This window comes from Pseudophryne corroboree, chromosome 1, assembly GCF_028390025.1.
Source record: "Pseudophryne corroboree isolate aPseCor3 chromosome 1, aPseCor3.hap2, whole genome shotgun sequence".
Lineage (NCBI taxonomy): Eukaryota > Metazoa > Chordata > Amphibia > Anura > Myobatrachidae > Pseudophryne > Pseudophryne corroboree.
The window spans coordinates 994,864,033-994,877,085 of record NC_086444.1 but is presented as its reverse complement, the minus strand read 5'-3'; the positions used below and the strand labels follow the sequence as shown (position 1 = coordinate 994,877,085).

At 42.8% G+C, this 13,053-nt stretch overlaps 1 protein-coding gene across 1 annotated transcript in view; it reads left to right on the top strand.

The window, feature by feature from the left end:
• Positions 1 to 11,967, top strand: part of ABCE1 (ATP binding cassette subfamily E member 1) — a 55,296-nt gene extending 43,329 nt beyond the window's left edge. Inside the window, exons 10-18 of the mRNA XM_063920606.1 lie at positions 836 to 957; positions 1,775 to 1,996; positions 2,429 to 2,488; positions 2,573 to 2,631; positions 3,455 to 3,565; positions 3,698 to 3,840; positions 4,156 to 4,278; positions 4,401 to 4,512; positions 11,052 to 11,967. Coding sequence (XP_063776676.1) covers positions 836 to 957; positions 1,775 to 1,996; positions 2,429 to 2,488; positions 2,573 to 2,631; positions 3,455 to 3,565; positions 3,698 to 3,840; positions 4,156 to 4,278; positions 4,401 to 4,512; positions 11,052 to 11,099 — 1,000 coding nt within the window. The 3' untranslated portion in view covers positions 11,100 to 11,967. The remainder of the gene's footprint in view (positions 1 to 835; positions 958 to 1,774; positions 1,997 to 2,428; positions 2,489 to 2,572; positions 2,632 to 3,454; positions 3,566 to 3,697; positions 3,841 to 4,155; positions 4,279 to 4,400; positions 4,513 to 11,051) is intronic.
• The last annotated feature ends 1,086 nt before the right edge of the window (positions 11,968 to 13,053 follow it).

Sequence of the window (13,053 nt, the reverse complement as noted above, 5' to 3'; positions counted from 1 at the left end):
ACCTACTGTCTCCTCCTCCCTCTTCTCTTGGTACCCCCCTCTCCTCGGGTGCGGTCTGTGCCGCTTCTGAGAACCCTGGAACGGGTAGAGGAGGCCTCTCCTCCTCGATCTAAAAAACGAGTGGAGTCGTTGTTCCCTACGTTATAGGCTTTTTAACTTCATTATGTGATCAGGCATGTTGCCAACTTTGAAGGCCATTCCACACATCTGAGTGATCTGGCTTGCCGTCCAGGTAATCATTTGCCTATCTAAACAGATAGTCCTAATGGTGGAGGTGTCTCTTTCATCACACGTGGATTATTTCCAAGTATCTCTTTTTTACATATATAAAAAAACAGCTTTTTAATACGTTTTCTGGTTTTTGTGACAGTCTTCAGGGCCTGGGAGGCACTGGTGGTGTTGGTGTTGAATAAATCTGGGTTCTTATACATATTAATTGTAACTGTTTCTGATTGTATAGGTGATTTAAGTGCCAATCTTGATAAAGGTCCGCATAAGGACCGAAACGTCGATGAAATACGGCATCAACAGTGAACCCGAATAAAAATATACTGAATTTACAAGTGACTTCAGAGACTAATTTCTGGGCGTGAGTGCACCTTCCACCTAGGTGGTTGTTGTGGTATATTGGTGGCCTCTCTGGTCATTAGGAGCACCCGCCGTCGTTATTACTTTTGATGAGAGTGCAGGATCTTCCAAGACTATATATATATATAGTTATATATATATATATATATATATATATATATATATATATATATATATATATATATATATAGTTATATATATATAGTTATATATATATATATAGTTATATATTTGTTTGTTTTTTCAGTTACATCATTGTTGTAGAGCATGATCTGAGCGTCCTAGATTACCTTTCGGATTTCATTTGCTGCTTGTACGGTGTTCCAAGTGCTTATGGTGTGGTCACCATGCCTTTCAGTGTACGAGAAGGTATGTTTGCTGTGAAAACAGTACAAACTGTGTATGGTTATATAATTTGTATGTGTATATATGAGGATTTCTATATACTATATAACTGTGTCTTTAGGGCCATATGAATGTTTTGATAAGACAACATAGCATTTGTATAAAAATCCAAAGTGTTCTCGGACACCTGTAAATTCCCATATACATCTTGTGTTGAGCTCATGTGCTGCAGATTATGCTATTTGTCCCTACAAGTAGTAGGATATCTTGCGTTGAATGACTTGTGCAAGATACTTCGGGGCAGGGCTAATGCAGAGTTGAACATACATCTGTATATGTAGAGTAACTTGCCTGTTTTCATGCCCTGGAGTGGAACATACACAAGTACATACGCTTCATTTCAACTGCATCTCACTTGCAACTGAGGAGGCATAACTGGACTGTGACGGGGCATTCACACAGGCACGGTCATGTGTACAGGACTGCAGGTTGTGCAGAGTAATAAACCAGCATATTTTCACGAGGTACCGTGCTGCAGCTGTGCACTGATGATTATAAGAAGACTTAGCATAGGGATTGGTTTGGGTGCTGTACAAGATGCATACAGCATTACATATGTCTGTACATGCGCTTTTACTCTGTGCATGCAGAGCGAGAGCATATTGGGCTGATTAGCATTCAACATTGCACCAGGCCCGAGTATATTCTCCTATTTAATTAATAATGTCAAATTTCTGTCCATATTGCAAACATTATTCTGTTTGGTTAAATTGTATGTTGTCCTTACGTCATTACTTTTTCCATTCAAGCTTATGTTTCTAAACCTACTGCTCCCCACCAGGCATCAACATCTTCTTGGATGGCTATGTTCCCACTGAAAATTTAAGATTCAGAGACTCCTCCTTGGTGTTTAAGGTGGCTGAAACGGCCACGGAAGAGGAAGTTAAAAAGATGTGCATGTATAAGTATCCATCTATGAGGAAGCGGTTGGGGGAGTTCCAGCTGCGCATTGTTGCTGGCGAGTTCACAGACTCTGAAATCATGGTCATGTTGGGAGAGAATGGTAAGGAGTATATAATAATCGGGGCAATCAGGTTTTTTAGAAAAAATGTAAGTATTGTTTTTTTTGTAGAGGTGTAATGTCAACACAACCCACATCTAAGCTACCCATTTGTGATTCACTTACCGCAGCATGTCTGTACTGAGCATGTTGGAGCCAATGACCTGTTAACTTGTGTGATTATAGTTGTGAGGGCAGGTCTGCATGTGGAAGGGGCAATATCCTGATAGGAGGTTTGGAGTGTTAAGGGTAAGTTACCTCCTTAGTTGTATGGTAAAAGGACCCCTGATTAATGAGATTACTATTTAACTGGTGCAGGAAAACTTTGTTGGCAAAGATACCCCCTTATTTAATATTTCTATATCCAACGTGTTGGACATACCTTGCAGAATTACTTCGTAACTAGATCTATAACGTAATTTTGTGTTTCTAAAGGAACTGGTAAAACTACCTTTATCCGAATGTTGGCTGGAAGGCTGAAGCCAGATGAAGGAGGTACAGAAAATCAAAGTTCTTCTGGTGTTTTTAGATTGTGTATACAAGGTACATTAGATAACTGCTTATGTTTTCATTTGGCAGGCGATGTTCCTGTTCTTAATGTGAGCTACAAACCACAGAAAATCAGTCCAAAATCAACAGTAAGTATATAAAATGGCTTTTTATCAAAACTCACAAAATTATGTAAATTGCTTCTGGTCGACTGACAGCTACCAAGCTGATAGGGTTCCCACCTTCCTTTATATAAAACACTTTTATTTTCAGTGATATTTCTGGTCCATGAGCATGTGATTATAGCATGTACATTCTGTACATTCTTAATAGTTACTTAATAACTTTTTCCCATATATTTGAAAAAAGTCCACTAGAAAAGTTTATGTAATAAAGAGCATTTTATAACGCAAAACTGGGAATGGTATTTGCCCTTGATATTTGCATCTACAGTGTTCATTTGCATCGAGATCTTATAAGGCAGGGGTTTACAAATGATATGCCTCCGTCAATGATACAATATTTGAAGGCTGTTTGGGTTTTAGTTGGACGTAAATAGCAGCATGGGATAAAGTAGGCCACGTTCATCTGATTTTGTCAGTGGGTTTTGGGGATGGGCTCTACAATCTGATTGGACAATGAACATATCTGACAGTTCTGATGGGGCCCAAAGGTCTGTATGCTTTTGACTTGATCACACGTACAGATGGGTCCACGTTTATCTTGACCTTTAATAGGATTAACAGACTGGCCAGTCGGACTTAATCCCCTGCTGCAATGACTTAATCCCCTGCTGTATTGTTCTCTATATTGTATTGCAGCTGAGAACAATAGACGATGGGTTTATGCCAATAAATCATGTTGTGCCTAAGCGCAGAAAACTAGTCAAGATAACCATGGACCCATCTGTAGGTACAGAGATCAACCTGTTTGTAGCCAGCTTTCCAGTTTTCTTTCTGTCGATTTAAATAGGGATCCGTTCGTCAGCTGCTGCATGAAAAGATCAGAGATGCCTACACACATCCACAGTTTGTCACAGATGTGATGAAACCAATGCAGATTGAAAATATTATTGATCAAGAGGTAATTACTTATTTTTTAATTTTTTGAGAAAATAATTCATAGCAAAGTGAATTTACATTTTTATTTTCACTAGTTAAAATCTGCAGTTAAGCATTTATTGTTTCTGCCACTAAGTTTGTGTTGATCTAACAGGTGCAGACATTGTCTGGAGGGGAGTTGCAGCGTGTGGCTTTGGCTCTGTGTCTGGGTAAACCGGCTGATGTGTACCTTATTGATGAGCCATCTGCATATCTGGATTCTGAACAGCGTCTCATGGCTGCCAGAGTCGTCAAGCGGTAATTGTATTTTGGGGTTTTTAGTATAAAAACATAGGCTATTGCTATGAAGTTGCTCACACGTATTAGATCAGAAATGCTGTCTCAAATATAAAGAGAAACCCTGTAATGTCCAGCAATACTCAAGTAGATTTGTGTGTGTTGGCTTTTCTTTGTGGACCATTATGATCGGTAGGCTTTTCTAGATCAAGACTTTTGTGTGTTATATGTTCATCATACAGTACATTTAGAAGAATGTGTTCTGTGGAGAGATGGATATATTTGTGTTCTCTGGTAAGACCTAGAGCTGAAAACAAATGGATTATCTCATTGTAGATTCATTCTTCACGCTAAGAAGACTGCTTTTATTGTGGAGCACGATTTTATTATGGCCACCTACCTTGCTGACCGTGTAATCGTCTTTGATGGTAACCCTTCTAGGGATACAGTTGCAAACAGGTATGTATTGAAGACGTTTTATCTCTTAAAATAAAATTTGTTTTCTTTTTGTATTGAATATTTTTATCTCGATGGTCTGTATTTTAAAATGTCACAATTGCGTGAATCGTTTCTTTCTTCAGCCCTCAAACACTTCTAGCTGGTATGAACAAGTTTTTGTCTCAGCTGGAGATCACATTTAGGAGAGACCCCAACAACTACAGACCAAGAATAAACAAACATAATTCTATCAAGGTAAGAACACTGTTCAGAATACACACAACACATTGTGGGGGATGTTGGTTTAATGCAGAAATACTTTTTTGTTTTTGTTTAAAGCTGTAAATTTTAATGAAGGCTATAACAAATTTCTTGATGGTAATGTTTTCTAACCACAAAATACTGGTTTTGTTTATCTGTAGCTTCATTTGTTGGAAGAATGTAAGGACGAGAGAGAATACTTTAAAGGAGTTTAAGAGCTATTTGTTCTACATAAATGAATGTATAATTCATTTTACTTTACAAACTTTGCAGAATAATCCCAGTTTTAATAAAGTTTTAACACATATAAATGTTTCATACAGTGAGGTAGAATTTTAAGGTGGAGACACACATCCTAATTAGTGATGGTACATATTGGAGACCAAAGAACTCGGTATAAAAACGTTTGCTATTTTTTTCTGTTAATGTTTCGTAGTTGTCGTGTTTTATTTTTTTTATTTATTTTTTGTTACCACAATGACATAGTGATAAATACTTCATGTTCCACACTTAATTACTGATAACTTTGTGTGCATTTTTCATGCTGATGAGCCAGTGGTTCCCAAACTCTGTCCTCAAGACACCCTAATGGTCCATATACTAAGGCTAACCATATCTGGGCAAGGTAACTTAATACCTCAGTCAATTTGATTTAACAATCTGTGCTCAGCCATGGATATCCTTAAAACCTGGACTGTTGTGGTACCTTGAGGACAGAGTTTGGGAACCACTGCTCTAAACATTGTCTAAACAAAGGGGTGATTTTAAGGGTGTTTAATAGATTTAACTATAGACATTTAGCTTTTTCTCTATCGTCCTAGTGGATGCTGGGGTTCCTGAAAGGACCATGGGGAATAGCGGCTCCGCAGGAGACAGGGCACAAAAAGTAAAGCTTTTTCCGATCAGGTGGTGTGCACTGGCTCCTCCCCCTATGACCCTCCTCCAGTTAGATTTTTGTGCCCGGCCGAGAAGGGTGCAATCTAGGTGGCTCTCCTAAAGAGCTGCTTAGAAAAAGTTTAGCTAGGTTTTTTATTTTACAGTGATTCCTGCTGGCAACAGGATCACTGCAGCGAGGGACTGAGGGGAGAAGGAGTCAACTCACCTGCGTGCAGGATGGATTGGCTTCTTGGCTACTGGACATCAAGCTCCAGAGGGACGATCACGGGTACAGCCTGGATGGTCACCGGAGCCACGCCGCCGGCCCCCTTGCAGATGCTGAAGACAGAAGAGGTCCAGAATCGGCGGCTGAAGACTCCTGCAGTCTTCAAAAGGTAGCGCACAGCACTGCAGCTGTGCGCCATTTTCCTCTCAGCACACTTCACACGGCAGTCACTGAGGGTGCAGGGCGCTGGGAGGGGGGCGCCCTGGGAGGCAAAATGATTACCTATAAAGGCTAAAAATACCTCACATATAGCCCTAGAGGCTATATGGAGATATTTAACCCCTGCCTGATTTCTCTAAATAGCGGGAGACGAGCCCGCCAGAAAAGGGGCGGGGCCTATCTCCTCAGCACACGGCGCCATTTCCTCTCACAGTTCCGCTGGTCAGGACGGCTCCCAAGTCTCTCCCCTGCACTGCACTACAGAAACAGGGTAAAACAGAGAGGGGGGGGCACATTTATGGCGATAATTTGATATAACAAAGCAGCTATAAGGGAGCACTTATTATAAGGCTATCCCTGATATATATATAGCGCTTTTGGTGTGTGCTGGCAAACTCTCCCTCTGTCTCCCCAAAGGGCTAGTGGGTCCTGTCTTCGTTAGGAGCATTCCCTGTGTGTCTGCTGTGTGTCGGTACGTGTGTGTCGACATGTATGAGGACGATATTGGTGTGGAGGCGGAGCAATTGCCAAATATGAGGATGTCACCCCCTAGGGAGTTGACACCGGAATGGATGCCTTTATTTATGGAACTACGGGATAGTGTCAACACGCTAAAGCAGTCGTTTGACGACATGAGGCGGCCGGACAATCAATTAGTGCCTGTCCAGGCGACTCAAACACCGTCAGGGGCTGTGAAACGCCCTTTGCCTCAGTCGGTCGACACAGACCCAGACACAGGCGATGACTCCAGTGGTGACGGTGACGAATCAACCGTATTTTCCAGTAGGGCCACACGTTATATGATTTTGGCAATGAAGGAGGCGTTACATTTAGCTGATACTACAGGTACCACTAAACAGGGTATTATGTGGGGTATGAAAAAACTACCTATAGTTTTTCCTGAATCAGAAGAATTAAATGACGTGTGTAATGAAGCGTGGGTTGCCCCTGATAAAAAACTGATAATTTCAAAGAAATTATTGGCATTATACCCTTTCCCGCCAGAGGTTAGGGAGCGCTGGGAAACACCTCCTAGGGTGGACAAGGCGCTAACACGCTTATCTAAACAAGTGGCGTTACCCTCTCCTGAGACGGCCGCACTTAAAGATCCATCAGATAGGAGGATGGAAAATATCCAAAAAAGTATATACACACATGCAGGTGTTATACTACGACCAGCTGTAGCGACTGCCTGGATGGGCAGTGCTGGGGTAGTTTGGTCAGAGTCCCTGATTGAAAATATTGATACCCTGGACAGGGACAATATTTTACTGTCGTTAGAACAAATAAAGGATGCATTTCTTTATATGCGTGATGCACAGAGGGATATCTGCACACTGGCATCACGGGTAAGTGCTATGTCCATTTCGGCCAGAAGAGCTTTATGGACGCGACAGTGGTCAGGTGATGCGGATTCAAAACGGCATATGGAAGTTTTGCCGTATAAAGGGGAGGAGTTATTTGGAGTCAGTCTATCAGATTTGGTGGCCACGGCTACAGCCGGGAAATCCACCTTTCTACCTCAAGTCACTCCCCCACAGAAAAAGGCACCGACTTTTCAACCGCAGCCCTTTCGTTCCTTTAAAAATAAGAGAGCAAAGGGCTATTCATATCTGCCACGAGGCAAAGGTCGAGGGAAGAGACAGCAACACGCAGCTCCTTCCCAGGAACAGAAGCCCTCCCCGGCTTCTACAAAAGCCTCAGCATGACGCTGGGGCTTCTCAAGCGGACTCGGGGAGGGTGGGCGGTCGTCTCAAAAATTACAGCGCGCAGTGGGCTCACTCGCAGGTAGATCCCTGGATCCTGCAGATAATATCTCAAGGGTACAGGTTGGAATTAGAGACGGATCCACCTCGCCGTTTCCTGAAGTCTGCTTTACCAACGTCCCCCTCCGAAAGGGAGACGGTTTTGGAAGCCATTCACAAGCTGTACTCTCAGCAGGTGATAGTCAAAGTACCTCTTCTACAACAAGGGAAGGGGTATTATTCCACTCTTTTTGTGGTACCGAAGCCGGATGGCTCGGTAAGGCCTATTCTAAATCTGAAGTCCTTGAACCTGTACATAAAGAAGTTCAAGTTCAAAATGGAGTCACTCAGAGCAGTGATAGCGAACCTGGAAGAGGGGGACTTTATGGTATCCTTGGACATCAAGGATGCGTATCTCCACGTTCCAATTTACCCCTCACACCAGGGGTACCTCAGGTTCGTTGTACAAAACTGTCACTATCAGTTTCAGACGCTGCCGTTCGGATTGTCCACGGCACCTCGGATCTTTACAAAGGTAATGGCCGAGATGATGATTCTTCTTCGAAGAAAAGGCGTATTAATTATCCCATACTTGGACGATCTCCTAATAAGGGCGAGGTCCAGAGAACAGCTAGAGATGGGATTAGCACTGTCTCAAGAAGTGCTAAAACAGCACGGGTGGATTCTGAATATTCCAAAATCCCAGTTAATGCCGACAACTCGTCTGCTGTTCCTAGGGATGATTCTGGACACGGTTCAGAAAAAGGTTTTTCTCCCGGAGGAAAAAGCCAAGGAGTTATCCGAGCTTGTCAGGAACCTCCTAAAACCAGGAAAGGTGTCTGTACATCAATGCACAAGAGTCCTGGGAAAAATGGTGGCTTCTTACGAAGCAATTCCATTCGGCAGATTCCACGCAAGAATTTTCCAAAGGGATCTGTTGGACAAATGGTCAGGGTCGCATCTTCAGATGCACCTACGGATAACCCTGTCTCCAAGGACAAGGGTGTCTCTTCTGTGGTGGTTGCAGAGTCCTCATCTATTGGAGGGCCGCAGATTCGGCATACAGGATTGGATCCTGGTGACCACGGACGCCAGCCTGAGAGGCTGGGGAGCAGTCACACAAGGAAGAAACTTCCAGGGAGTATGGACGAGCCTGGAAACGTCTCTTCACATAAACATTCTGGAACTAAGAGCAATATACAATGCTCTAAGCCAGGCAGAACCTCTGCTTCAGGGAAAACCGGTGTTGATCCAGTCGGACAACATCACGGCAGTCGCCCATGTGAACAGACAGGGCGGCACAAGAAGCAGGAGTGCAATGGCAGAAGCTGCAAGGATTCTTCGCTGGGCAGAGAATCATGTGATAGCGCTATCAGCAGTGTTCATCCCGGGAGTGGACAACTGGGAAGCAGACTTCCTCAGCAGACACGATCTTCACCCGGGAGAGTGGGGACTTCATCCAGAAGTCTTCCACATGCTGGTAACCCGTTGGGAAAGACCAATGGTGGACATGATGGCGTCTCGCCTCAACAAAAAACTGGACAGGTATTGCGCCAGGTCAAGAGATCCGCAGGCAATAGCTGTGGACGCGCTGGTAACGCCTTGGGTGTACCAGTCGGTGTATGTGTTTCCTCCTCTGCCTCTCATACCAAAAGTATTGAGAATTATACGGCAAAGAGGCGTAAGAACGATACTAGTGGTTCCGGATTGGCCAAGAAGGACTTGGTACCCGGAACTTCAAGAGATGATCACGGAAGATCCGTGGCCTCTACCTCTAAGGAGGGACTTGCTTCAGCAGGGTCCCTGTCTGTTTCAAGACTTACCGCGGCTGCGTTTGACGGCATGGCGGTTGAACGCCGGATCCTAATGGAAAAAGGCATGCCGGAAGAAGTCATTCCTACTTTGATTAAAGCAAGGAAAGAAGTAACCGTGCAACATTATCACCGAATTTGGCGAAAATATGTTGCGTGGTGCGAAGATCGGAGTGCTCCGACGGAGGAATTTCAACTGGGTCGATTCCTACATTTCCTGCAATCAGGATTGTCTATGGGTCTCAAATTGGGATCTATTAAGGTTCAAATTTCGGCCCTGTCGATTTTCTTTCAAAAAGAATTGGCTTCAGTCCCTGAAGTCCAGACCTTTGTGAAGGGAGTGCTGCATATACAGCCTCCTGTGGTGCCTCCAGTGGCACCGTGGGATCTCAATGTAGTTTTGGATTTTCTAAAATCTCATTGGTTTGAACCACTAAATAAGGTGGATTTGAAATATCTCACTTGGAAAGTGACCATGCTTCTAGCCCTGGCTTCTGCCAGGAGAGTGTCAGAATTGGCAGCTTTATCTTACAAAAGCCCATATCTGATTTTCCATTCGGACAGGGCAGAACTGCGGACTCGTCCGCATTTTCTCCCTAAGGTGGTGTCAGCATTTCATCTGAACCAGCCTATTGTAGTGCCTGCGGCTACAAGTGACTTGGAGGACTCCAAGTTACTGGACGTTGTCAGAGCATTAAAAATATATATTGCAAGAACAGCTGGAGTCAGAAAATCTGACTCGTTGTTTATATTGTATGCACCCAACAAGATGGGTGCTCCTGCGTCTAAGCAGACGATTGCTCGTTGGATCTGTAGCACAATCCAACTGGCACATTCTGTGGCAGGCCTGCCACAGCCTAAATCTGTAAAGGCCCACTCCACAAGGAAGGTGGGCTCATCTTGGGCGGCTGCCCGAGGGGTCTCGGCATTACAACTTTGCCGAGCAGCTACGTGGTCAGGGGAGAACACGTTTGTAAAATTTTACAAATTTGATACTCTGGCTAAGGAGGACCTGGAGTTCTCTCATTCGGTGCTGCAGAGTCATCCGCACTCTCCCGCCCGTTTGGGAGCTTTGGTATAATCCCCATGGTCCTTTCAGGAACCCCAGCATCCACTAGGACGATAGAGAAAATAAGATTTTACTTACCGATAAATCTATTTCTCGGAGTCCGTAGTGGATGCTGGGCGCCCATCCCAAGTGCGGATTATCTGCATAAATTGTACATAGTTATTGTTAACTTATTCGGGTTATTGTTGTAGGAAGCCATCTTTCAGAGGCTCCGCTGTTATCATACTGTTAACTGGGTTTAGATCACAAGTTGTACGGTGTGATTGGTGTGGCTGGTATGAGTCTTACCCGGGATTCAAAATCCTCCCTTATTGTGTACGCTCGTCCGGGCACAGTACCTAACTGGAGTCTGGAGGAGGGTCATAGGGGGAGGAGCCAGTGCACACCACCTGATCGGAAAAAGCTTTACTTTTTGTGCCCTGTCTCCTGCGGAGCCGCTATTCCCCATGGTCCTTTCAGGAACCCCAGCATCCACTACGGACTCCGAGAAATAGATTTATCGGTAAGTAAAATCTTATTTTTACTGTTGCTAATCCTAAATATTTCTGTATTATTTTTCATTGTTACTGTAATTACTTTCCTTTCAGGATGTGGATCAGAAGAAGAGTGGAAACTATTTTTTCTTGGATGATTAAAGCTAATCCTGAAGGTTTTTTTCAGCTTCCTTCAAACAAAAGAAATAAAACCTGTGAAGCCTGACTGGTTTCCTACAGCATACCCAACGTGCTGTAGTGAGATAAAACATAATTGCACAATGTTACCACCCTGCCTGTAAAGAAAAGGATATTGGTTTTCATTCCTCCCTTCTGCACCAACGCAAAACTAAGTTCTGATTGTTATGGTTTCATAACATGGTATCTAATTTATTCATCATGGATTTTCCTCCCCCTAATATTTGTCTAAAATATGGTTTTTAAAATGCTGCCATTAAGAGTGCAATGTTATTTTAAAGAGTCTAAACCTTTTATAGGTTTTGAAAATTAAACATCCACCTAAAACTAGCCTGATGCTTTTTTGCACATTATACACTTGCTTATTTTTATATAAGGAACAGGTTTTCTAATGAGCAGTCCCAGCAAACTTGCACACAAAAAAAACTTTACCCTTGTTGTCTTAAGTAACCTGAAAACCCAATCATTGTCTGCTAACTACCAACTGCCTGGTGGTTCTAATTTATGTGCTAGCTGAACCCTGCAAATAAATAGGTTGGGTCAGTTGCTTCATTATAAACTGATATTTAATGCAGTTTATAAGCTGAAACTTCACAATTAAACATCAGGTGCTATGGACCAAACATGAGTTAATATAAGCCAAGATAATGCTGACATTATGCTCATCCAATCAGGTTCTGCCATTTTCAGTCTGTAACACTTTACAGAAGTATCTGCTGATTAGTTGTGTTTTGGTTATGTTGAATTCTCAGTACGGGAGGGTAGGCTACTTTTGTCATATGGTGCATTGTTAGTGAAGCCCCACCCTTAATAAACAATGATCTTTATGTAATGCAGGGACTAATCCAATTGCTTTATTTATTTTTTTACTTTATCCAGTTTGACCTTGCACACTATACAAAAGGCTGTAAAATGTTTGTTTTTTAAATGTGTTTATTGAGAAGTTACACACACATTCTGCCAACGTAAGAAGGCACAGAAGAACAGCAGAAACAACTGCATCAATAGGATACAAAAGAGAAAAGCATCATAAACAAAGTGACAAGGATATGAATGAGTCATGGTTGTAAGAAAAACAGTTTAAGCAATATTAGATAACTGATTAAAAGAGCGGAGACCCTTGTGGTAGAGTTTCTATGTTATACCACGTTGTGACTCTGACCACTTTGCGCATAAGGTCCGTGGTGGGCATCGGCAAAGTAAAAACATAAGGCAGCCATATAGCAAAAAATTTTGAAGTGAGAGATTCTACATCTAAAGAACAGTCTACCCTGTCCATTTGATAAAGGTGAGACAGTCAGGGAAGCATAAGGTTTATGGACAAAGGATCATTATGAACCCATTGCGACAATATAGTTTTCTTTGTGGCTGTGGCAACACGAGCCAACAATAGTTTGGTACCCTTGGACAATGTAGAGGCCTAAGAGTTGTAATGGTTCCAAAGGCCCAAGCCAGGGTAGAAGTAAAAGGGACAGCCAAATCTACATTAATATAAGGACAAACACCTCAAAATGTTTGCATTATGGGACAGGACCAGAGGCAGTGAATGATGTCTGTGTCAGGCAAGGCACATTCCAAACCGTTAATTATCGGAGGCATCAGTAAGGAATCTGAGGCAGGGGGTGTAATACGTCCTATGAAGGATTTCTAAATGCATCTTCGCATATGAGGAAGAACCATCTGATTACAGTTTGAATATTTGGGCAGGGCATATTTCTATTTAGCCAATCCAGTAGTAAGTTTGGACAGATCTAGCCTACGTCTGGTATCTGCATAATTTAGGGAGGACTATAGATTCAGTCTCATCTGGTTATCCAGGGGAAAGTATGCAAACAATAAAGAAAGAAAAGACCCTTGTCTGGCGCACTCCTTAATTTAATTGCACTGTCCGGGTGAAATGCGTTTTCTCACTGCACCG